This window comes from Leopardus geoffroyi, chromosome B3, assembly GCF_018350155.1.
Source record: "Leopardus geoffroyi isolate Oge1 chromosome B3, O.geoffroyi_Oge1_pat1.0, whole genome shotgun sequence".
Classification (NCBI taxonomy): domain Eukaryota; kingdom Metazoa; phylum Chordata; class Mammalia; order Carnivora; family Felidae; genus Leopardus; species Leopardus geoffroyi.
Genome location: NC_059337.1, coordinates 6098877 through 6124307, shown reverse-complemented (window position 1 = coordinate 6124307; position 25431 = coordinate 6098877). Strand labels below are relative to the sequence as shown.

The following is a 25431-nucleotide window of genomic DNA, read 5'->3' as shown; positions in this document are numbered from 1 at the left end:
GATGACAGAGTATGGTGGAAGCCAGTTTTCAGATTATCTAAGGGCCTCTTAAAATGGATATTGGTGGCGGTGGGGGGATTCCTGGCTGGCTCAGTTAGTAGAGCATGCAACTCTTGATCTCAGGGTCCTGATTTCAACCCCCCTGTTGGGCTTAGAGCTTACTTAAAAATAATAGTAAGATGAATAATGGGGGTAGTACAAACTTATTTTCCTTATTGTTCGTAGAATTATCTCTGTTGAGGACTCTCGGCTAAGCTGTATGCTGTGGGCAACCAGAGAAGGGCAGGAGGTGAGGAGAAATGGAGCTTTCTCCATTGGTCATCAATTCTGTACCTGTGATATAATAAAGCAGGGAATGAGAGGTCAGGAAAGGGAGGAAAGAGTCACGCAGGGAGCCTCCAAAAGGAGTAATAAATATGTGATATGCTCAGTACTTATTGATTTGACTGGGACTTCTATATTTAATTTTTTTACATCATGTTTTAAAACTTATTTTTGAGACAGAGAGCGAGGAGAACACAGGGAAGGGGCAGAGAGGGAGGCAGAGGATCCAAAGCGAGTTCCGCACTGACAGCAGACAGCTCAAAGTGGGGCTCGAACTCACGAACCGTAAGATCATGACCTGAGCTGAAGTCGAACGCTTAACCAAAAGGGCCACCCAGGAACCCTTATTTTTTATTTTTTAATGTTTATTTATTTGAGGGGGGAGGGGAGGGGCAGAGAGAGAGGATGGGAGAGACTCCCAAGCAGGCTTTGAGCTATCAGCAGTTATCAGTGCAGAGCCTGAGGCAGGGCTCGATCTCTTGACCACGAGATCATGACCTGAGCTGAGATCAAGAGTCACTTAACCGACTGAGCCACCCAGGTGCCCTCGGACTGGGGCTTTTAAAATAGAAGACAGTGATGGAGGAAAGGAAGCATTTAAAAATGGAAGCATTTAAAAACCTCGCTTCAAGGTTCAGGGCAATTCATCCATGAGGCTGTGTCTGGAGAGCAAACTGGGCCAAAGGGCAGTTCCAGGGCTTTGGAGCGGTGGCTCTGGGCCAGAGAGTACCGGGCTCTGTGCCTGCAAGCTCTGCTGACAAAGCTGGTCCTTTGGCCGCCTCGGCCGGGAGTGCGGAATGTGGGTGAGAGGGGAGAAGTGGTGAAAGGGCCTAGGACGGTCCCCCAGGAGCAGTCCATCTTCCAGCCACAGCTTGAAGACGCAGGTTTATTTCCTTTCCTCCTCCACCCCCACCTGCCCCCTCACCCCCCGACATGAACACAGGCGCCTTGGTCCTCTTGTGCACAAGTGGATCCCCAAACTAAGCATGGTATTCAGAGATTCGTTGTTGAGCTAATTCTCAGGGAACAATGTTCAGTTGTTCTGTGCGTCTATTAGGAATGTCTTTGGTCTTCAGAATCCCTCATGAATGTGGAGGCTTGGAGGTGGGGATGGTTAGTTAGAAGCAAGAAAAATGCAGAGAGGGAGGTTCTGGGGGTACCATTCAGGTTTTCACACATTCTAGAAGAGATGGTATTTCCCAAGCTCCCCATCGCTCACGCTAAAGTGCAGAGGACAAAAGCAGCAAGCAGGACGCCACGGTGACAGGCGACCGCAGATTCGAGGCCCACTTCTCCAGGCAGAAGCCAGACCACCACCTGGCAGAGCTGGTCCAGAAGACCCTCTCCCGGAGGAGATCATCCTAGTGGTCTTTCAACCCAGACGTTCCAACCTAAGCCGTTCTTCACCCTCCTCCTCAGCCTGGACCTTCCAGGCGGGAGCTCCTTGTACCGGAGCCCTCTCTACCGCGTCCACTCTGATCGTCTCTGGATTGGCTTTCTTTTCGCTCTTCCTCATTCCCAGAACACATTCACAGAGTCAGGAGTCTGTTTTGTCTAGCAATTTATTAGACATAATTAATCTATGACAGCAAAGGATCTGGACAAAGTAGAATTGGTTACTTAAACTTTTTACTGGCCCTGACCTAGCAGCTTTCATTTCTCTTAAAATTCCCCGAGTGTCTTCTCAAATCCCATTATCTTGATCAATCACTTTAAAAATGAGAGAGCCAAGGACCTGAGTCTAGTTTTTAAGAGTCTCATTCACATTCCTGGGAGATCTAGTGCACGTTTCTTTTCTCATTTCCGTTCAGGTAAGTGAAACGGCTTTACTGGCAGAACTGACACCGGCCTCCTGCCTGATGGCATCCTATTTTGCTATCTCACTGCCCTCAAATCGGAGGATCTGCGATCACAGCTCAACACCCAAGATGGGAAGTAGGACACGAATAAACGGCCTTGTCACTGGTCCCTTCTTGCTCTTTCCCACCCCCCAACCTCCCCGCACATAGGAGGTCTGATTTATCACAGAAAATTATGGCATTCCCACATTCAGAGTATTCCCCAAAAGTTCTTAACTGCATACATTTTGATGACAATTAACGCAGAAGTGCCCAAATGATTATACGGCTTTAAATACAACAATCCAGCTGATAAATCTAGCTGTAGTTTTAATTTTTATGTGAACCAATGACTAACAAAGTTCGAAAAAAGGCTTTTCGCACAGGATTCTGGAGAGTCTCACACTTCCACTCCCCCAGGAAGGCAATGAAATATAATGGAAAGAACCCTGGACTGGGAGTCTGAAAACTGAAGCGCTGGCCTCACTTTTTTAACCTCAGTTTCCTCATCTGTCACAGGCTACTACCTCCAGGCGCCCACCGTGACCTTCCATATTAAAAAAAGAATTTTTTTTTTTTTTTTTAATTTTAGAGAGAGAGTGTGAGTGGGTGGGGGAAAGGACAGAGGGAGAGGGAGAAAATCTTAAGCAGGCTTCATCCTCAGCATGGAGCCTGGTGCAAGGCTCGATCCCACAACCCTGGGATCATGACCTGAGCTGAAATCAAGAGTCAGATGCTCAACTGAGACACCCAGGCACCTCTCCTGCACATTATTTTTTACCTCAGTCTTTTCTATGTGCTTCTGATTTTTGCTTACTCACGCACTACCTGAAGTCACAGTTTATACCACGAAGGTGGCTGATGCGTTTCTGAGTCTCCTTGCGGACAGAGGAAGGACAGGAGTGCAGTGATGCAAGGTCGTAAGCCCAGCCCCCTGCACCCTGGCATGGGGATCTATGCAGAGGCGGGGGGCGGGGCTGGTAACCGATCAGAGGAACAAGAGGCTCCTACTAGGTCTGAGAGACAGCTGAGCAGCAGATCTACGGAAGTGAGGTTCTCAGCCCCAAAGTCACGGTGTATTAGTGTTCAGTGGTTTGGGCCTTTTCTAATTCTTATATATTCGGTAGACAGTAAGCTCCCACTATGAGCACGAGAGAGGCTCAATAAATGTTAGATGAAAGGGAAATACTCGGAAATTCAGAAGTCACTCCAGCACTCTAAAAAACACGTGTAAATCTTCATGCAGTCCCCTTCTCCACTCTTGGCCCCGCCCTTGCTCACATCACTGGTCACTAAACGCTCACAAGAACGCGTCTTTAAGCACAGTCTGACATGGTCTGCGCCTCACGCAGATGTCCATCCTGAGACGGTGTCTTTTAAAACAGGTGCCAGTCTCGAGCCCGAAACCGCTTCACTGCGTCTTCAGCTTCATGTGAGGATACGCCACAATGATGATGCCTGCTAGAGACGACACAAGGCCTCCGAGTCCAATGATGCCAGGATTGGACTTATAGATCCCCAACTGGTCCAAGGGGTTCAAGATATCGCAGAAGTTCTTCACCGTGTCCAGGAGCAAGGGAGGATGCTTCCTCAGAGACCGGAACAAGAGAAGGAGAAAGGACTGGAGCCACTCTGTCTCCTCGTCGGCCACGCTGTACCCCGGAGGGTCCTGAGGTGGTGATTTCTCCCTCTCTGCCCCGTCTCGTGTCGCCTGTTCCATCTGCAGGGAGATTTCGTACAGATCCCTGGCCAGGCTCAGCAGGAGAGAACAGCAGTAATGGCGGGCAGCCCACATTCGCCATTTCTCTTTGTTAATGTGAGAGGCGAGCCCTACGCTCCTCACCCAGAGGATAGTATCGCAGATGAAATAAACCACACGGTTCAAGTTGGCTAACGTTAGGCAGAGGCGGGGCACCAGGGCAGTGGTGTGAATGCTCTGCTGAGTCGCCTGTATGGCATGGACCACGTTGCCCAGCCTGAACCCTGCAAGAGGAACCCGCGACAGTTAACAAATATTTAATTGGTATGTACTATGAAGGCAGAATCCCTGCCTCAGGGTGAGGGGCCAGCACTGGTGTCTTGACGGGTGGCTGCCATGTGAGGCTCAGTCTTTGCTCAGGAATAAGGAAGGACTTTACAGTACACGAAGGACACGGAAAATGATGCTGGAAGGCACAGAAGACAGTGACTCTTTAAATTTATCACCTCCATTCCAGTGGATACCTTAACAGTGGCTTACGATATACTTCAGGCAAGGTCAATCACGAGTGTGGATTGTGACGTTTGAATATTACCAGCTATACGTCTTTAGAAGAAAAGGACTACGATCACATGAAGTCTAGATGTACCATTGCTGCTACTATTATTATTATTTTCACATACGAAGCTTTAATTCACTGTGGGCATTTCTCTGACCCAGATGCCAGTATTCATCTGGAGAGTCTGATGCCTCAGATTTTACTTACTTTCCAGACAAAAGATTTGCTTTTTTATAAAACGCCGTTATCATCCTGCCATCTCTGTGGTTCAAACCCCCTTCAGCTCCCTACTGTCAAGAAGACAAAGTAGAGATGGCAGGATGTAGTGGCTAGGGAACCTGTTCCTAGTCGAATGAAATCAACCACTGGGAGGCATATCCTTATCTGAGCATGTAATTCAATTAATCCGGGATGTATCAATCGACAAGTATTTACCGAGCACCTACTCAGAATGAGTTCTAATCCTAAACGTTATGGACAATCCAAAAGAAGTACTGTACCTTCATTAAAGGACTCTATCTTAGACTGAGCAAATGTTCAAAAGTAACTACCCTCAAGAGACTTACCTCAGAAGAATGCCTGGGATTACTGTGTCAACAATAACACAAAACAGAATATGTAATGAATAATCCTGGGTACCAGTTCTGGCTCTTGCACTAGCTAGCTGAATGACCTTGGGTAAGTCTTTCCTGCACTTCGGAGACTAGTGAGCTCTGACACACTAAAGAATCTGAGAACTTCTAATCCTACCCTTCAAAGCCATCCAGAAAAGCTCACCCTACCTTCCAACATCCCTCTGCTGGATAACTGAAGTCTTTTCTCTGTCAAACTCGTTTCTCATTGACCTTCCAATACAACAGTTTGCTCATGAACAGTTTTGAGCCTTCACGGAGGAAATCACCCTTCAAGAAGGCTCTCCTTCCCACTCTCTCTTGCCACACCTCAAGTTCCACCTCCTCCCAAACCTTTCTTTTCCTCTATCCTAGCCAATATATTTGGCACTAAATCTTACACCATTATTCATACCATGTAATCTTAGTTCTTTCAGAAAGCTCAGAACTATACCTAAAGCAGGTGCTCCAAAATAACTGATCAACATCTGATTTCTACATTCCATTCTAACACCTCTGTCTACCTACTGTAGCAATATCTGATTCTCATCAAACCACTAAGATTCAGCCATGCGATTGTTATTAGAAGGATGGGTTTCCCAGTACGCTTTATTATTAAAGCAAATCAGATGAGTACAAAACACGGACTTCACTTTTGCCTTGAACATGAAACCACTCCACAGTCTGAGAACCACCTTAACCGTTTCCTCTAGTAATTCCTCCAGAGAAGAAGGGAAAAGGCAAGGAAAAGGCAAGCTATTCTGTTCTAGAGAATACGAAGGCCTTCCAAGAGCCGGAAGCTCATGTCAGGGATTGCCAAAACATTGTGTAATTCTAAGGACTACAGTTGAGCTAATACACTGCATGTCTGCAGGGTGTCTGTGAATGGTCTGCAGCAAAACTTCAATCTTCTTGGCCTGTCATTTCATGAGGGCAGCCTTACTGGTCAACCTCATCAAAAAACTTGATTGATTAGTAATGAATGGTCTACAGAGTATTTTGTAAATGACAAGGTCTGACGATTCGAAACCAGGAGCCACTGTCCCTCAGGAGACAGGGTACTTACATTTACGGCCAGTGCTCACACTGGACTCCAGTTTCTTGAGCTTCATTACCACGTTCTCTTTGCCAGCTTTAGGCTCTAACAAATATCTAAGCAACATGCATGTGTACTGAGTGGCTCTGAAATGGAAAACAAAAAATGAGAATGATTTATAAACCAAATAAAATTTGATTCATGAAGCAAAGAAAGGAGAAACGTGTGTTGCTAAAAGCAAAGTTTCCAAGACAATTGCTCACGTAAGCCGTTCTTACAAGAGCATAATTCTGCAACAGTGACCCCACAGGGCCAAAGGGTAGAGCATGTGATGCAAATGTGACACAAAGGTGATGAAAGGGAACTCTGCAGTTACGGTGAGCAGCCCCCCAAAACGCCTTTTGCTGGCACAGAGAAATGGATAGAGCCAAAGTGGTGAACTGCCCCAAAATCTCCCCCAGGTGAAGTCTGCAAAGATTCATATTCTTGATTTTCTCCTGTATATTGACTTTTCAGATTCCTAAAATGAACTTTTTATCATGTAGTTAACCAAATACTTATCTAATAGGACACACACTCAAACCAGAACCAAATGAAAAGTTGTTTGCACACTGCCTAATTAAAAAAAAAAAATTTTTTTTTAATGTTCACTTATTTTTGAGAGAGAGACAGAGAGACAGAGTGCAACTGGGGAGGGACAGAGAGAGAGGTAGATACAGAATCAGAAGCAGGCTCCAGGCTCTGAGCTGTCAGCACAGAGCCCGACACGGGGTTCAAACTCATGAACCATGAGATCAGTACCTGTGCTGAAGTCAGACGCTCAACAGCGTGAGCCACCCAGATGCCCCACATTGCTTAATTTTTTAGAAAAGGATCAAATACACACCAATACGTGAATAAGCCTAGATATATTTTTATGTTTGTCTTTCAAAACTAATTAGTGTTTTATATATAGACTATTTATTACTAAATATTCAATAAAGTGATTATTGTTATGACTACAAATAATAATGCCTTACTAACACACGAGAAATTTTGTATCACATAATCAAACATCTGAATGCATTTGGCAGCCTATGAACAAAGTAGGTGCCTGTTTCCTACAGTTCTGTAACTGCATTTGAATCCCTTTAGGCTACAAATATTATTCTCAATAAAAATGTGGCACATTTTCCAAAACGGTAAACTTGTTATTGAGGATGAAGTAAAAAGAGTATCTTTCCCTCTCTCCTTTTTAAAGTAGCTTCCAGGGTGCCTGGGTGGCTCAGTCAGTTAAGTGTCTGGCTTCAGCTCAGGTCATGATCTCACAGGTCGTGGGTTCGAGCCCTGCATCGGGCTCTGTGCTGACAGCTCAGAGCCTGGAGCCTGCTTCAGATTCTGTGTCTCCCTCTCCCTCTGCCCCTTCCCCACTCGTGCTCTGTCTCAAAAATAAATAGACATTTAAAAAAATTTTTTTAAGTAGCTTCCTGGCTAGAGGGCTCAAGCCAGTCACGTCAATGGGTCCCCCTTTCTCAGACCTGGTGGAAAAACAGGAATGCATCCAAAACCAAGGTAGTATTTTGTGAATGCCTGTTTGTTTACAGGAGCCACGGATCACCAAGGGCATTGGGAAATGAATACTAGAGATCTCAGATCTTACAGAAAAGTACATCCGAACAATTATTTTATTAACCAACCTCACTGATAAACCTTGCAAGGCACATTCCAAGTGCACTGAAATTGAAGGCTTCTATTTTAATGAAGCTCGCATACAATGCGATCATTAAAAAAGCCTATCAAATTAATTACAACAGTAGTATGGGCTGGCCATTAAAATGGTGGGCATTGGAATCAACTGTGTGGATTTAAATCTCAGCTCTGCCACTTAGGACCTATTAACCTTCTGCTTCGGTCTCCCTGCCTGTGAAAGGGGAATAATTCAGAGTATCTACCTCTTAGAGTAGTAATGAGGGTTAAATGAATGTACAGCTGTGACGCACTGAGAACAGTACCTGGCATGAAGTCAGCTTCCGAAAGTCCCAGTATTGGGGCTAGTCTTATTGGACTGTATTAGTACCTGTACACCCAGAAGAGAAGGGAATGCTGTCGAAACCTCAACCGTGACTATTCTTTTTTTTTTTTTTTTTTTTTTATTGAGTAAGAATCAACCAAATTTCTCAAAGAAACAGCATGACTTAATTAGGATTAAAGCACTATCTCTGCTTAGGATTTTCAGTAGCATGGCATGTACCTTAGAGGTGCTCTCCAGACTGTGCTCTCTTCCACAGTTCACAAAACTATTTCACACTCAGTGTCTTGCAGGGGCCAAGGGCAGGCTGCCCCAAAATGTGCCACTTTGCTATAATGATTATTTTAAACAATTCACTCAAGAAACAACGGTACAAGGACACTCAGCCCCTCCTTTGTCCCCCAGAAAGTAGGAAACACATCTCCCATGTGAAAAATACCCTCCCTCTCTGTACTAAGAAGTAAAAGACCTCCTCACTCAAAAAGAAGGCTTTTATATAAATGCTTTACATAGACTTTACAAAGGCATGAATTATTTCCTATTTTAGCTAAAAATCTCTTAAGGAAAAAAAAAAAATCAACCTGTATTCCTTCTCTGTCCCTCAGAGTTAAGACTCTTACCATGTCTTCAAAATGTAAACACGGCCTAAGATAGCCTGAGACCGAAGAAAAAAGCAGGGGCAACTTTTTAAAATATAAGCTGCTTTGGGGGCACCTGGGTGGTTCATAGGTTGAGTGTCTGACTTCGGCTCAGGTCATGAACTCATGGTTCATGAGTTCGAGCCCTGCATCTGGTGAGTTCGAACCTCACATCTGGCTCTCCACTGACAGCTCAGAACCTGGAGCCTACTTCAGATTCTGTGTCTTCCTCTCTCTGTCTGCCCCTCCCCTTCTTGTGTGCTCTCTCTCTCTCTCAAAAATAAACATTAATAAAATAATAATAAATAAAATATAAACTGCTTCCATAAAAAATAAAAAATAAAAAATAAATTCTAAATAAAATTAAACTAAAAATTTAAATTTAAAAGCTTAAATAAAATAAAACTTAAACATTTAAATAAAATAAAATCTGCTAAAAAGAATATTATGCCCAGGCCTAGCAACTCTAGTAAGAGACCAGTATGTCCCATAGAGCCCACCATAGGAGGGGCACCTGGGTGGCTCAGTTGGTTAAGCATCTGAGTCTTGATTTCGGCCCAGGACCAGCCATGATCTCGTGGTACATAAGTTCGAGACCCACGTCAGGGCCCGTGCTGACAGTGCAGAGCCTGGTTGGGATTCTCTCTGTCTCCCTCTCTCTCTACCCCGCCCCTGCTTGCTCACTCTCTAAGATAAACTTAAATTTAAAAAAAATCTTTAAAAAAGCCCACTTTAGAAAAAACTTGGATACCTTCTCTATGCCTCTATGACACAAATTTTTTATCCCCTTCCGCTTTAGGACCTAAGAGCCATTCTTTTTTTTTTTTGTTAAATTTTTTAAATGTTTTATTCATTTTTGAGACAGAGAGAGACAGAGCTTGAACAGGGGAGGGTCAGAGAGAGAGAGGGAGACACAGAATCTGAAACAGCTCCAGGCTCTGAGCTGTCAGCACAGAGCCCGATGTGGGGCTCGAACTCACGGACTGTGAGATCATGACCTGAGCCGAAGTCGGACGCTCAACTGACTGAGCCACCCAGGCGCCCCTAAGAGCCATTCTTTAACACACAAACTTTAGGGGTGCTGGGTAGCTCAAACATCTTAACTCTTGATTTCAGCTTAGGTCATGATCTCACAGCTCATGAGATCTCACAATCAAGCGCTGGTCAAGTGCTGTCAGCTACTGCACTGTCAACGCAGAGCCTGCCTGGGATTCTCTCTCTTCTACCCCTCCCCCCTTAGCACGCGCTCTCTCTCAAAATAAATAAACTTTAAAAAATAAATAAAATACAGGGGCACCTGGGTGGCTCAGCTGGTTAATCGTCCGACTTTGGCTCTGGTCATGATCTCACAGTTTGTGAGTTTGAGCCCCGTGTCGGGCTCTGTCCTGGCACCTCGGAGCCTGGAGCCTGCTTTAGATTCTGTGTCTCCCTCTTTCTCTGCCCCTCCCCTGCCTGCACTCTCTCTCTCCCTTTCTCAAAAATAAATAGACATTAAAAAAATGTGTTAGGGGCACCTGGGTGGCTCAGTCAGTTAAGCGTCCAACTTTGGTTCAGGTCATGATCTCACAGTCCGTGAGTTCGAGCCCTGCGTCGAGCCCCGCGTCGGGCTCTGTGCTGACAGCTCAGCGCCTGGAGCCTGCTTCAGATTCTGTGTCTCCCTCTCTCTCCGCTCCTCCCCTGCTCATGCTCTGTCTCTCTCTGTCTCAAAAATAAATAAAAACATTAAAAAAATTAAAAATAAAAATTAAAAAAAATGTTTTAAATAATAAAAGAAACAACTTTCAAGGAAAGTAAAATATATGTTTTTGGTAAGAAAAAGTATGAAGAACGGAAATACATTTTTGGGGGGCAAAAAAATTTTTTATCCTAAAGTGAGGCTAATCATTTAAAGAGGGAAAACTTACGACAAAAATCTGAATATTAAAAAAAAAAAAAAAAGGTTGTAGAAAGTTTAGGGAAAAGGAACCTTTGAAAACGAATTTTATATGTGGTCAGTACTGGCTAAGATTAAAATAAATTTATCTAACAATGAGTTTTAAGGGGCACCTGGGTGGTTCAGTTGGTTGAGCGTCCTCTGATCAGGTCATGATCTCGTTGTTTGTGAGTTCGAGCCCCAAATCGGGTTCACTGCTGTCAGTCTGTCAGCCCAGAGCCTGCTTCAGATCCTCTGTCCCCAGTCTCTCTACCCCTCTCCCACTTGCGCTCTCCCTCCAAATAAATACATATTAAAAAAAAATGAGTTTTAATATCAAAAGTATACTGGTGCAAAATTAGAATTTTTCTCTTTCAAAAGGTAGAAGTTTTCAGAAACAAGTGTTGAGGATGTGGAGAAAAAGGAACTCTTCTGCACTGTTGGTGGGAATGCAATGCAAAGTGGTACAGGCACGCACTGTGGAAAATAGTATGGAGGTTCCTCAAAAAATTAAAAATAGAATTACTATATGATGCAGTAATTCCACTACCGAGTATTTACCTAAAGAATACAAACACACTAATTTGAAAAGATATATGTACTTTTATGTTTACTGCATTCTTTACAATAGTTAAATTATGGAAGCAACCCAGTGCCCATCAATAGGTTAAAGGACACACACACACACACACACACACACACACACACACACACAATGGAATATCACTCAGCCATAAAAAAAAAAATGAAATCTTGCCATTTGCAACAACCTGGGGGGAATCTAGACAGTATGATGTTAAGTGAAATAAGCCAGAGCCAAATACCATACGATTTCACTCATATGTGGAATTTAAGAAACAAAAGAGAGAGAGAGAGAGAGAGAGAGAGAGAGAGAGACAGAAAAGACAAACCAAAACACAGACTCTTAACTACGGAAAACAAACAGATGGTAACCAGAGGGGAGGTGGGTGGAGGGATGGGTAAAATAGATGAAGGGGATTAAGTGCACACTTATCTTGATGAGCACTCAGTAATATATGGAACCATTGAATCACTACATTGTACACCTGAAACTAACATAACACTATATTAATTATACTGGAATTGACATGAAATGAAATAAAATGAAAGGAAGAAGTTTTCTTAGGTTATTGGTTTGCTTTTTATAAGAAATTGTAAAGAGTTTTTTACCTTTAATGTAATCTGCCTAGAAAAACAAAGATTCAATGCTTTGTCTTTATCAGATCTTTGATTATTCAAAAAAACTGAGTCTTCTTAATACTAAAAAAGCTAAGTTTTGCTTACAACTATGTAACCTTTTGTATTTGTCTTTAAAATTTTTTATCGCCTGGGTGGCTCAGTCAGTTAAGCGTCTGACTCTTGATTTCGGCTCAGGCCATGATCTCATGGTTCGTGAGATCGAGCCCTGTGTCGGGCACTTCGAGGACGGTGAGGCCTGTGTGGACTGCAGGGAGCCTGCTTGGGATTCTCTCTCTCCCTGTCTCTCTGCCCTTCCCCTGCTTGTGCTCTCTCTCTCTCAAAAATAAATAAATAAACATTAAAAAAAATTTTTTATTGTCACTTTAGCTAAATTGATTTTGTTTCATCATGATCGGTGATCTTATTTAATCAAATGTTTTGATATTTTTTGACAAACTTCCCAACATCAAATTCTAAAATCAAGTCTACAACTTAACTGAAATGTTCCAGAGGGTCCATGGAACATTTCAAAATATTTGGTCTTCTTTTATAAAAAAGGAGCTATTACATTAATTAGGTTTGTTGTGTTAAATTACATGAGCAGCATTGTCAAGTGATACTAAATCCTCTTAAATTACATTTGTATAGATATGTTATTAAGATATGTGTTCTAGAAATTATATGAAACTCCTAGAAATCTGGTAGGTACTGGTATAGAACTATCTTGAAGTGTTAGATGTCACAGAAATAAATTTCCTTGTCAGTTGCACTGTAATGAACTTAAAGGGGTTCATGACAGGTCCCCCCAAAATGTACCCCTTTGGCATGTGGATTATTTTGAGCTGAAGGCACTTGAGACCCTGTGGGCTCAAGGGAAACTTCTGCCCCTTCCTTAACTACGTAGAATCTAAATTGAGGTTCTTTCCCAGGATAAGGGTGATTAGCAAAGATAAATTTTATCTGAATGACCCATCTGTACCGTAGGGCAAACGTCAAATTACCAAACATCTGTTCTTACCACATTGTAAAAGTACATTCCTTTCCTCTGAAGCCCCAGACCCCTATCCCTTCTCCTTAGTTCAGAATGACATATATACCTCAACTTGCCTGCCTTTGGAATTTCCATGTCTACGTGGATCCCCCATTATCAAATTTGATTTTTTTCCTGTTAATCTGCCTCATGTCAATTTGAGGGACAGGACCTTTGAGTGGACAGGAATTCTTGCTCCCTGACAAACTCTAAGCAGATCTGTAACCATGGCCATTTTTAATTCTTTTATCATTTACAGACAGTTAATACTTTACTTGGATGCTTCTCCAAAAGCTTCCTGTAAATGCGTTTCATCTTGAGAGATTCATAAAAAGGAATTTTGACAAATGCAGGATTCTGATAATTTTAAGATCATAAAACTGAACTGGGTAAGAATGTCTGGAACTAAAGGAAAAACTGAATTTAAGCAGATCAAGAATAACATAAACAGAGGAGGATAATCATAAGTTTAATGACATTTTTGTTTGAAATACTGACTTTTAATGTTTCGTTTTTCCAGATTTAAGAAAAGTTTTTCTCTTAAGCTATGATTCACAACAATTTATCTTTTTCTCCCTGTCTGATCCCTCTAGAATTCAAAAACTCTCATTGAATTCTTATGTTTTTTTGACAACATACTTATTTGGGTAAGTTCAATGAGAGTTTGTTCTCCTTGCACAGGACATGGTTAGAAACACGGGTTATATTACCAAGGCTTTGACTGGAATGTCACATTTGGGAGACAGGCATAAATTCAGATATGGCTAGAGAGTGTTAAGGCACTAATGGTGATCATATGGAGCCAGTAAAGCCTTTTGGAAGAAGAGCCTAATACCTTGCTTGCAGGGCTCCCAGCAGGAGCCTCTCACCAGGTGAGTAAAGGAGGTCACTTCCTGGCGGGTGCAAGAACCTCAGGGTATTTGGGGGACCTCAAGAAGAGAGCAATGAACTTTAACTTATAGGTATTACAGGTGAAGTCTGATGGCAAGTATTTGGCTTGGCTTCTGGCCTCAAGAGGCTGTTTAAAGTTCAACAGCAGATTTAAGTGTTTTTCTTCTTCATGTTTATTTTTAAGAGGGGGCGGGGGGGGGGGGGAGGGAGACAAAGAATCTGAAGCAGGCACCAGGTTCCAAGCTGTCAGAACACAGCCCAGGGTATGGCTCAAACTCATGAACCGTGGGATCATGACCTGAGCCCAAGTTGGATGCTCAACTGACTGAGCCACCCAGCTGGCCCTGGATTTAAAAGAGCCTGTATGATTAATCACTATTTTTGCTGTACTTATGTAAATCATCAGGCCAAGTTTATCCAAACTAGATTCATTTGGCAAAGAAATTAGTCTTAATTTGGCTATCTCTAGTAAAATGAAGGTGATTATGGGAAAAAGAAAACGTTTCAGTAACACACCTCTGTGGATATTAGATTCAAATACAATTCATTATAAACTGGACTAGATCCTGATTTCCTTTTAGTTTCTTCCAATGCCTGGCTACAATTCTTCAAACTAGTATTTTTGATATTTTCTATCTGTTTGACTTGAAATCATTTGATAACTAAGACCACCCTTTTCTCCGAAGCCCTGCAAACTGAGTATGAACAACTTGATGAGCACTTCAGAAAAAGCACAACAGCCCATACCCATACATAAACGATCTTTGTGCCTGGTGCTCTATGGGCCACTCGAAATGATCACCAGAGACACTCAAGTTACAAACCAAGAAACTCCACCAGATTGCCACTGCCTGCCCTCACTTTATGTAAAGATGCTTTCAGCGTGACAACTAGAAACCCTCTGGACTGGCTATATTCAGGACTCAGAAACTGGTTTTACAACTTGATCCAATCACTGGTCATTATTTTTCTTTTAATTTCCAGAGAAAGGCCTTATTTATTACCTGGATAATTGAACCACAGGCCTAACTGTGAGAACACACTTGTATCACCGCCTCCCGAAGTGAGTTTAACTAAAACGACCTATCCTCAGAACTAAGACACTGGTTCAAGCAGACGGGACAATTTATCAGCTCAACTTTTAAAGCAAGAAAACTTCCAGGGAAGTTTCAGAAAAGGGAACCGTAGAGGCCAAGGGTAGGCCACCCCAAAATGTGCCACTTTGGCATACAAATTAAATAGAAATTACTTAAGAAACAGCGGTTCAGAGACTCCTCTGTCACCCAGAAAGCCGGAAACACATCTTCCATGTGCAAAACACCCTCCCTGTACTAAGGAAGTAAAAGGACATCCTTGTTGCCAGAGATAGGGACTTCAAAACAGAGAAAGCTTCAGAAACGAACCTGGTTACCAGAAGTGGTTACTTCTGGTTAGAAGGCCCACAGAGCCTTCTAACCCTACCAACTCAGCTTAAATTCTGTTTAGGATTCCCTCCTAACTGAAGTTTCCAAACACCTGCTTTCTTTATCCTGTCGATTCCTCATAAATGTATTGTCTCTGTGTCTCAAAAGAAGAAAAAAATCCCTGCCTTGGTCATTTCTTCAGGTCTCAATACCAGCCACTGTGCACACATCCTTGATTTTTTTGTTTTTTGATTTTTCCTCCTGTGAACCTGTTTTGTGTAAATTTAATTCTTTGGCTGGCTGAAAGACCTTGAAGGCAGAGGAAGAATTGTTCCTTCCCTACAATCTCAATGAGGTAGGCAGGACGATGATAAAAGATAAATACAATTTCTGTGTCTCCATAAGCGTTTCGTGGAGTATTTGAAACCACAGCCAAGGGGTTGGCTTCCCTGGCCACAAATGCCAACCCAAAGTTCATCTTATAAAATTCCTGGTGGGGGGGTGGCGGCGGGGGATGGGGAGACGGGGGAGTGCTGGGTGGCTCAGTCGGTTAACCTCCAACTTGGGAGTTGAGCTCAGGTCATGATCTCAGTTTGTGGGTTCGAGCCCTGAGTTGGGGCTTTGCGCTGGCAGCCTAGAGCCTTGCAGCCTGCTTCAGATTCTGTGTCTCTCTCTCTCTGCCCCTCCTCTGCTTGTGCTCTCTTTATCTCAAAAATAAACATTAAAAAAAAAAAAAATCCTGGCGGGGACACCTGGCTGGCTCAGGTGTAGCGGTGGAGCGTGGGGCTCTTGATCCTGGGGGGTGTGAGTTCGAACCCCATGGTGGGTGTAGTGATTACTTGAAAAAAAAAAGAGGGCTGGGGGACTGGTCCACCACGGTGAGGGCCTCGGAGGCTGCCGGGAGGAGGCTCCGCCGGAGTCCCGCAGAGTGCCAGAGAGGGGCCGGAGAGCGGCTCCAGAAACGAACTCGGTCCCTCCTCCGGGGCCGAACCACACGGGACCAGCTCGGGTTGCGGCACCGGGAAGGAGTGAAGGCCGCGGGCTCCTGACTCACCTGAAGAGTCGGTCCCGGCCCTGGGTCTGGTTGGTGAAGCGGGTGAAGGCATCCATGACGCCCAGCCGAGACCACGTGCCACCCGCGGCGCAGTCTCGAGTCCTCCAGGGTGTCGCCGGGTCCCCCGCGGGACAGATTGAGTCTCCCCGCCCCCGTGGGGGCGGGAGCGCCTTCCGACCAGGGACTTCGCGGACTTCCGGTGGCGGCCGGAAGTGGCGGTTACTAAGGCGACGCCAAGCTGCCGGCGCAGGTGAGCGGAAGCTCGGCATTTGGTCTGGGGTTCAGCGGTTCCCCGCGTGTCCCCAGACGCCCTTTGATATCTAGGGTCTCCTAGAGGGGGGCTTTGCGGGACGGGGGGCCGTCTCCCCAGCCACCGGCGTTCCCGGAGACCCTGGGAACTCAGGAAAAACCCATGTGGCATCCTGAATGCAGATTCCCTTCAGGTTTTGCTTGGGGTCTTTGGGGCCGCATCATTTCCCACCTCTGTGCCTCGGTTTCCCTTGAGGAACAGCAGCTCCAGGTCTGGGGAAGGAAATGGTTAGAGCAGAGATAAGCCAGTTTGTGGCATGTGTTTCTAGCACGGAGAGCTGGGTAAAGTGAGAGAACTGTCTGCTAGGTTTATTGAGTACTGTAAGAAGATTGCTACTTGAGGAAGTCCTAGAAGGGCTAACATGAACACAGTGGAGGCAGAAGTTAATTATGGTGAAATTGCACCACTGAATGGCAGTTTTCTGGGGCCTGAAGATGTGAAATCCCACCCCTTCCATAGCAGTAATTTTATAATGTACCTCCTGTAATCAAAAAGTAAGGTGAGCTATTTTTGTAATCTTTATTCCCTTTGTCAGGCCTGCCCTTAACATTTGCAGGCCCCGGGGTAGGACTACAAATAGAGACCCACATACCATATGTTAATTAATTAATTAATTAATTAATTAATATTAAAGATTTTATTTTTTTAAATTTATTTATTTAGAGAGTGGGGGAGGGGCAGAGAGAGAGAATCCCAAGTGGACTCTGTGCTGTCAGTGCAGAGCCTGATATGGGGTTTGATTTCACAAACAGTGAGATCATGACCTGAGCTGAAATCAAGAACCTAATGCTCAACCAACTGGGCCACCCAGGTGCCCCAAAGATTTTTTTTTAACTAATCTCTACGCCCAAAGTGGGGCTCAGACCCATGACCCCAAGATCAAGCCTCTTGTGCTCCACTGACTGAGCCAGCCAGGCGCCCCACACATTCCATACGTTTAAATATTTAAAAGTTTTAAGTCAAGGTAACCCACTTGTCACATTAGATGTGTTCTGTTCTTCTACCTTGTCTTCTACCTTCTACCAGTTTCACATTCAGAAGTCTTGGGCTCCAGCAATAGCACTATTAGGAATTTATCCAAAGGATACAGGAGTACCGATTCATAGGAGCACAGGTACCCCAATGTTTATAGCAGCACTCTCAACAATAGCCAAATTATGGAAAGAGCCCAAGTGTCCCTCAACTGATGAATGGATAAAGAAGATGTGGTGTGTGTATATATACACAATGGGATACTACTTGGCAATGAGAAAGGATGAAATCTTGCCATTTGCAACAACGTGGATGGAACTGGAGGGTAATTCTGCTAAGTGAAATACGTCAGAGAAAGACAGATATCATATGTTTTCACTCATATGGAATTTGGGACACTTAACAGAAGACCGCGGGGGAAAGGAAGGGGAAAAATAGTTTCAAACAGAGAGGGAGGGAGGCAAACCATAAGAGACTCTTAAATACAGAGAAAAAACTGAGGGTTGATGGGGGGTGGGAAAATGGGCGATGGGCATTGAGGAGGGCATTGGTTGGGATGAGCACTGGGTGTTGTATGTAAGCGATGAATGATGGGACTCTACTCCCAAAGCCAAGGGCACCCTGTATACACTGTATGTTAGCTAACTTGACAATACATTATATTTTTAAAAAAAGGAATTCTTGGGCTGCTTGGAATACCTGGAAACACAGCTGGAATATGGTACTGTGGGGAGAGCTGGCCCCCTGGTCCTTTCCCACACCCCTCCTCTTCTCATTCCTGGCTGCCAGTCACATCACTGAGAGGGGCCTTACATGCAATGTGTGGATATTCCAAGCCACATCCAAGTTCTGCCCCTGCCCCTGCAAATAGCCATGCCTTGGCCATCTTTCACGTCTAGGGGTGCAAACATTAGCATCTGGGCCTGCCCTCAAGAGAAAGCTGGGAAAGAAGTTTGTGCAGGCCTTGGCATCATCTGGGCAGTAAATTTCAGGGGTATAGGTACCTGAACATGGTCTAGACTCCAGAAGAGTGCATCTAGGCTCTGGGTGGGTATAATCTCTTGGCCCCACAAATTACTCATCCTTTTCAGAGGGAAATGCTTGGGAGAGAGACAGAAGTATCCTCTAAATTTATGTGCCAGGGTAGGGCAATACTGCAGGCAAATTTATTGAATGTTAGCCATGTCCCGACCACTGTGCTGCTCTCTCAGCCTAAGGTAAAAGGTTAATGGGGGACACGAGTAAATAGTAAACACAACAGAATGATACGTTAGATGATAAAGATGAGCACAGGGTGCTTCTAAACACAGATTTATATAGTCTGTTCTCCATACCTATAATTCTGCTTTGTCACAACATCAAATTGAATCATGTAGTATGTAGGTTTTTCTATCAGATTTTTTTCACTTAGCATAATCAGTAGTTTATAACTTTTTATTGTTAACTAGTATTCCATTGTATGGACCTACCATAGTTCATTAACTCTTCACGCACTGAAGTGCGTGTTGTTTCTAGCTTGGGGCAATTATAAATAAAGGTGCTATAAATATAGCACAGTACAGATTTTCATATGAAATGTTAAGTTTTTCTTGTGTAATATGTAGGAATGGAATTCCTGAATCATAGGACGAGTGTATTTTCAACTTTGTGAGAAACTGCCAGACTATTTCCCAAAGTGGCTGTGCTATTTTGTATGCCCACTAAATATGGGATGTGACTGTCTGGGAGTTTATCTGTTTGCCTATTGATAAACATTTGTTGTTTCCAGTTTGGGGCTCCTACTAATAAAGCCATGATGAACATTCATGTAGAAGCCTATGTATGGATGTGTCTTCAGTTCCCTTATATTATACTGAGGAGTGGGATGACTGGCTATAGTGGTAGGTAGTATGTTTAACTTTTTTTTTTTTTTTTAATTTTTTTTTTCAACGTTTATTTATTTTTTTGGGGACAGAGAGAGACAGAGCATGAACGGGGGAGGGGCAGAGAGAGAGGGAGACACAGAATCAGAAGCAGGCTCCAGGCTCTGAGCCATCAGCCCAGAGCCCGACGCGGGGCTCGAACTCACGGACCGCGAGATCGTGACCTGGCTGAAGTCGGACGCTTAACCGACTGCGCCACCCAGGCGCCCCTATGTTTAACTTTTTAAGAAGTTGCTAAACTGTTTTCCAAACTGATTGTACCATTTTACCTTCCCAACAGTAGTTGGAGGAATTCCGGGTCCTCCACATCCTTGACAACACTTGGTGTGATCTTTTTACCTTTAGGCATCCTAATACACATCTATTGTGCTTGTAATTTCCATTTCACTAACTAATGACATGGAACATCTCTTCATGTGCCCATGTCCGTTGGTTATATCTTCTTTGGTTAAGTGTGCAAACCTTTGGCCCATTTGAAAGAATTGAGTCATTTCTTATTACTGAGTTTTAAGAATGTGCAAAATATTCTGGACACAAGTAATATATCATATATATGACCTGCAACCATTTTCTCCCAGACTGTGGACTATCTTTTATTCTCTAAATGGTGGTTTTTGAAAAACATACACTTATTTCTGAAAGGTTTAACTTACCCATTTCTTCTTTTATGGATTGTGCTTCAATGTCATATCTAAGAAATCTTGGTCTAACTGAAGATTGCACAGGTTTCCTCCATATTTTCTTCCAGAAGTTGCATAGTTTAAAATTTTACATTTTGGTCTATGATCTACTTTGAGTGAATTTTTGTATATGCTGCAAGGTATAGATCAGAGTTCATTTTCTTTTCCATGTGGATATTGAATTGCTGCAGCATTATTTATTGGGAAAAAAAAAAAAAACTATCCTTTTCCCACTGAATTAGCTTTGCACCTTTGTCAAAAATAAGCTGTCTGTTCATATGTGAGTCTAATTCTGGACTTTTTATTTGGTTTCACTGATATATTTGTGTAGCTTGATGTCAATACCACACTGTCTTGATTACTGTAGTTTTATAATAGTCTTGAACTAGGTAGTGTTGGTCCTCCAATTCTGTCCTTTTTTTTCTAAGTTATTTTGGCTATTCTAGGTACTTTGCATATCCATATGAATTATAAAATGAGCTTCTTAATTTCTTAAAAGAAACAAAAAGGCCAGCTGGGACTCTCATAGGGATTGTGTTGAATTTTAGATTTGGGAAGAATTGACATCTTAACAAAACTGAGTCTTTTAACCCGCAAAGTATCTCAACCCATTTACTTAGGTCTCCTTTAATTTCTCTCAGCAATATTTTACAGCTTTAAGTGTACAGTTTATACAACTTTTGCCAGGTTTATCCCTATATAATACTTTTGATACTATTATAGTATTTTTTTAATTTCAATTTTTGATTTTTGTTGCCAGTATATAGAAATACAGTAGGTTTTTGTATATTGAACTTATATCCTGCAACCTTGCCAACATCATTTATTAGTTTTAGTAGATTTTTTGGTAGATTTCATCAGATTTCCTATGTAGATAATCATATTGAATAGGAGTAAAGACAGCTTTATATCTTCCTTTCCAATCTGGGTAAAACAGCTTCATCGCCCCCCCCCAAGCCCCCCTCATGCTATCCTTTTTTTTAATAATATTCTTCCTCCACCCATAACTCCTGGCAACTACTGATCTGTCCCCCATTACTCATTTTGTCTTTCCTAGAATGCCATATAAATAGAATCACTGCACATAAATTTTGAGACTGGTTTCTTTCACTGAGCATAATGTCTTTGAGATTCACCCATATTTTTGTGTATATCAGTAGTTTTTTACTTTTTATTACCAAGGAGTATTCCATTATGTGGATACACCACTGTTGATTTATCCATTTACCCAGTGAAGGCTATTTGGATTGTTTTTTTATTTTTGGCAGTTGTAAGTAGAGCCACTATAAACATTTGTGTACAGGCTTGTGTGTAAGTATTCATACTCCTGGAGCAGATACCCAGGAGCACACTTGCTGGGTCATAGAGTAAAATATATGTTTAACTTCCTAAGAAACTGCCAAATCCTTTTCCAGGGTGGTATCATTTTGTATTCCTGCCCACTTACTCTGCATCTTTATTAGTATTGTCAATACTTTTTTTTTTATTTTAGCCATTCTAATAGGTATGTTATTATACCTATTAGTTATAACCTATAACTATAGGTTATATAATTAGTTATAACCTATAAGTTACTAAGAAGTATGCTATTTTTGAGGTTTTGCATCTTTCTAAATATCTGTTATTGACTTCTAAAATAATTCTGAGTGGTCAGAAAACGTAGTTTGTATGACTTGAGTACTTTTTAATTTATTAAGACTTGGCTTACAGACCAGGATATGATGTGTCTTGGTAAATGTTTCATACGTACTTAAAAAAGAAAATGAACACTGCTGTCGTTGGCTAGAGTCTTCTAGAACACTGCTTCACTGCTCTCTCACTGGTGCTTTCCTTCAGGAAATCTGCTGCTCTCCTGTATTTTGTTCCTTTATTCACGTCTTTTTTTTTCCCCCCCTCTGGCTGCTTTTCAAAATTTGTCTTTATCGCGTCTTTAGTTTTGATCACAATGTGCCTTGGTATAGATTTCTTCATGTTTCATTTCCTTAGGACTTTTCTTCTTGGATCTGTGAGTTTATAGTTTTTATCATATTTAGAAATATTTTGTCTATTTCTACAGATTTTTTTTATTTCTTCCCTCCTTTGGGGATTTCAATCATACATATTAGGGAACTTCAGGTAACTCCCACACCTCACTTCATTTTTTCTGGTTGTTTCTATTGCTGTATCTTCAGATTCACTAATCTTCTAATTTATTTTGCTCTGAAAGTTTGTGATTAATCAAACCTGTTCTTCATCTCAGACACTGTAGTTTTCATCTCTAGAAGTTCAGTTGGGGTGGGGCACCTGGGTGGCTCAGTCAGTTGAGGGTCCGACTTCGGTTCAGGTCATGATCTCGCAGCTTGTGAGTTCGAGCCCCGTGTCGGGCTCTGTGCTGACAGCTCAGAGCCTGGAGCCTGCTTCAGATTCTGTGTCTCTGTCCCTTCCCCACTCATGCCCTGTCTGTCTGTCTCTCTCAAAAATAAATAAACATTAAAAAGTTTAAAACTAAATAAATAAAAGTTCAGTTTGGGTTACTTTGTACCTTCCACATCTCTACTTGACTTTTCCTCTTCGTTTTTGAACATGTGGAATATATATATATATATATATATATATAAAATGGGTGTTCTGGTTAGTTGAAGACTATACAGAAAGTCTTTTATATTCTGTTGTTAATATATATATACATATATATATATATATATATATATAACTGTTTTTTCCCTGCTACTTCTAATAGCTGTGTTGACTATGAGTCAGCTTCAATTAATTGACTTTTCTCTTCATTATGGGTGTGTTTTCTTGCCCCTGAATGCCAGGTAGTTTTTTTATTGGATCCCAGACATTTCCTTCATTAGATGCTGGATATTTCTGTATTCCTCTAAGTATTCTTAAGCTTTGTTTTGGTACGCAGTTATTTATCAGTCGTTTGATCTCGTAACTTCTAAGACTGGATTGGCAATGACAGAGCGGCATTTATTCGAGGGCTCATTTTCCCCGCTACTTGGCAAGACTCTTCTGAGCACTCCACCCAAAGCTGGTGAATTACGAGGCTTTCCATTCTCCCTGGTGGAAACAGGCATTACCCCTGGCCCTGTGGGAGCTCAGTTTACTGTCCCTACCAATTCTTTCAGGTGGTTCTTTTCTCTCATATTCAGACACCTGGCTCCTCTACCCATGCGCCAGAAACATCACAGGTGTACCCTAGCAGGGAAGAAAAGATGACGGCCGCGGGTTTTCACAAGACTTCCACGGCCCCCAGTGCTGACAGTGCAGGACCCCACTCTGCTACATGTTATTCATCTTAAAACAGACCCCTTGTGCCACATTAAATGCCTTTATTTAACTATAATATTTGAAAGCCTTTTTTATAATTTGTACAGGTTTGAGTCTTATAAAGTACAGAAACATGATGCCCACATGCAGGCTGGAGCCAGAAAGTTGCAATATTTTTGTGAATGATGAACAGTTTGGATTTTGTGGGGGTTTTGTTTCCTTTTAGTCAATTTTCAAGTCTCAAACATTTCTGTAGCCCCTAGAAAAATCTCACAGGCCCTGGGCACTGTGCCTACAGAACTCCTGGTTGGTAGCTGTGGGCTTAGAGAGAAAGGAGCAAATGAGACAGCAAGGATTAGAAGTGCTTGACGGCATCTGGTCGGAGGTGAAGGAAACGAAGGAGAGCAGACGTGGCTCGCTACCCAGCTGGCCTGGGCACAGCCATTTGCAGAGATGGAAGAAGCAGGAGAATGTAGGGGGTAGGCTGGCTTCTAGTTGGGACTGAGACGGACGCTCTCTTAGCAGAAAGAGAAGGGCAACAAGAATACCTAATTCCTCTCCCTGCACCATAGTGCACACACGTCATCTTGGGCTAGCCTGGAAGATGCGACTTGTCAATACCCGTTTCTGCTGCTCTCCTTACTCATATGAAAAGCATATATCCATACTGACATGATATCCATACTAATATGTAGGGCCCTGTGGTAAATAAGGAAAGTGCCCGTCTCTAGAATAAACAGTCCCCATCGGCCTGTTTTTGTGCTAGAAGGCATGACGTGCTGTCTTCTGGTAACTTGCCCTGTCTCTCAAAGTACCTTCGCTTGCTTCCTTTATCAGCTTTTCAGAGTTTCATAGAAGTTTCCAGGGCCAGCTTCTGTGATGTCATCCCCTGGAGGAAGTCAAGTCCGTAAGATGAGGTTCTCCAGCTTTGTACGCAAGGTGCTGCTGGAGGTGCCGTCCCCCACAGAGCAGGACTGGCCTCAGGACGATGAAAAGGATTTTGCCTTCAAAGATTCAGAACAGGAGCTGGAATCCCTGCCTCAGCCTTACCGAATGATCAACAAGATGGTGAACCTTCTGTTTGACCAGGCTTGGGAAGTGATCATGACGAGGGATGCGCTGAGGGAAGCGGAGCACGGCCGGGTCCAGCCCACCGTCTACCTTCCGCTTGTAGAAAGCAAGGTATGGAGCCGCCGACCAGGAGTCCCTGTTTCCCAGCTGGGTACTAATAAATGAAAATGCCTGATCCGGGGAAGGAATTCCTCCAAGGATCCTTCATTCCATAAGACAGGGGCATTTCTGAAAGATTATAAGCATGCTGTCGTTGATTAAAATGGGTCTCGTAATTGCCCCGGGGAAATGGGTATTCTGGGTTCGTTGAAGACTATACAGAAAGTCTTTTATATTCTGTTGTTATTTAAAAATACTTCTGAATATATTAATCACCCTCTTGCCTGATGGTTGAGAATCTGCCAGTGCCTCAGCTATAGCTCTTTCCGCAGTGTTCTAGATGAAAAAAGTACAGGGAATGGGACCACTTGTCCGCTCCTCCGAGGGCTCGTGGTCAGGGTTAGTGTTGTGAATGTGTACTTGTTTTCTCCGGCTCCTTTCCCCTAAAAGTAGAATGCTATGACTGTCTTGATGCTTGGGCAAGAAAGATATTTAGATGAGCTCTATTTGGGGTGATACTATATCCAGAAAGGACCCACATGCCTCTCTGAAAAGTCAGCTCGTATTTTTGCAGATGGGGGCAGCTGAAAAGCGTTCCTTTCTTCTTTGTTTTTGTTTTCCCAGCTCAACAAAATGCCAAATTGTATGGCTGTTTCCCAGGACTGTGTGTTCATTGGAGGAGCCAAAGGGTTCTCCATCTATAATCTGTACGACGCTAAACGACTGTATGTTTGGGAGAAACTCAAGGTTGATGTCACTTCCATCTGGGCTGCAGATTTGGGGAGTGAGACACTTATTGCTCCTGTGGATGAAACGGGTACTCGTTCTTTTTATATATTTTTTAGCCCAATTCATAAGCGTCTATAGACCGTTCAACTAAATCTCCCTTCCAGGTATGGGTGAGGCCAGACATGGAGAA

General features: G+C 42.9%; 2 protein-coding genes across 5 annotated transcripts in view; one reads left to right on the top strand and one right to left on the bottom strand.

Moving 5' to 3' along the window:
* Window positions 1-1868: 1868 nt before the first annotated feature.
* On the bottom strand, window positions 1869-16314 carry PEX11A (peroxisomal biogenesis factor 11 alpha). 2 transcript variants are annotated; one of them, XM_045452363.1, is made up of 3 exons: window positions 16204-16311; window positions 6098-6213; window positions 1869-4145 (listed from the first exon to the last, which is right to left on the bottom strand). In XM_045452363.1, exons 1-3 carry the CDS (start codon window positions 16257-16259, stop codon window positions 3574-3576), a joined length of 744 nt encoding a protein of 247 aa, XP_045308319.1. In that variant the 5' UTR covers window positions 16260-16311; the 3' UTR covers window positions 1869-3573. The 2 variants fall into 2 exon arrangements, with proteins under 2 accessions (XP_045308319.1, XP_045308320.1); XM_045452364.1 differs by lacking the exon at window positions 6098-6213 and having other exon boundaries at window positions 16204-16314.
* A 37-nt stretch (window positions 16315-16351) lies between these two features.
* WDR93 (WD repeat domain 93) overlaps window positions 16352-25431 on the top strand; it is a 49632-nt gene continuing 40552 nt past the window's right edge. For all 3 annotated transcript variants that reach the window (XM_045452356.1, XM_045452355.1, XM_045452357.1), the window contains exons 1-3: window positions 16352-16453; window positions 24180-24524; window positions 25137-25329. In XM_045452356.1, the coding sequence (XP_045308312.1) occupies window positions 24222-24524; window positions 25137-25329 (496 nt within the window). In that variant the 5' untranslated portion in view covers window positions 16352-16453; window positions 24180-24221. The remainder of the gene's footprint in view (window positions 16454-24179; window positions 24525-25136; window positions 25330-25431) is intronic.

What these genes read in the sequence shown, in the direction of transcription:
- PEX11A (XM_045452363.1), bottom strand. Translation starts at nt 16,259, where the DNA reads ATGGATGCCTTCACCCGCTTCACCAACCAGACCCAGGGCCGGGACCGA. An exon ending in GGCCGGGACCGACTCTTCAG is followed by an intron (nt 6,214 to 16,203) that starts GTGAGTCAGGAG and finishes TTTCCATTTCAG; the next exon opens with AGCCACTCAGTACACATGCA. An exon ending in TGTGAGCACTGGCCGTAAAT is followed by an intron (nt 4,146 to 6,097) that starts GTAAGTACCCTG and finishes TTCCTCTTGCAG; the next exon opens with GGTTCAGGCTGGGCAACGTG.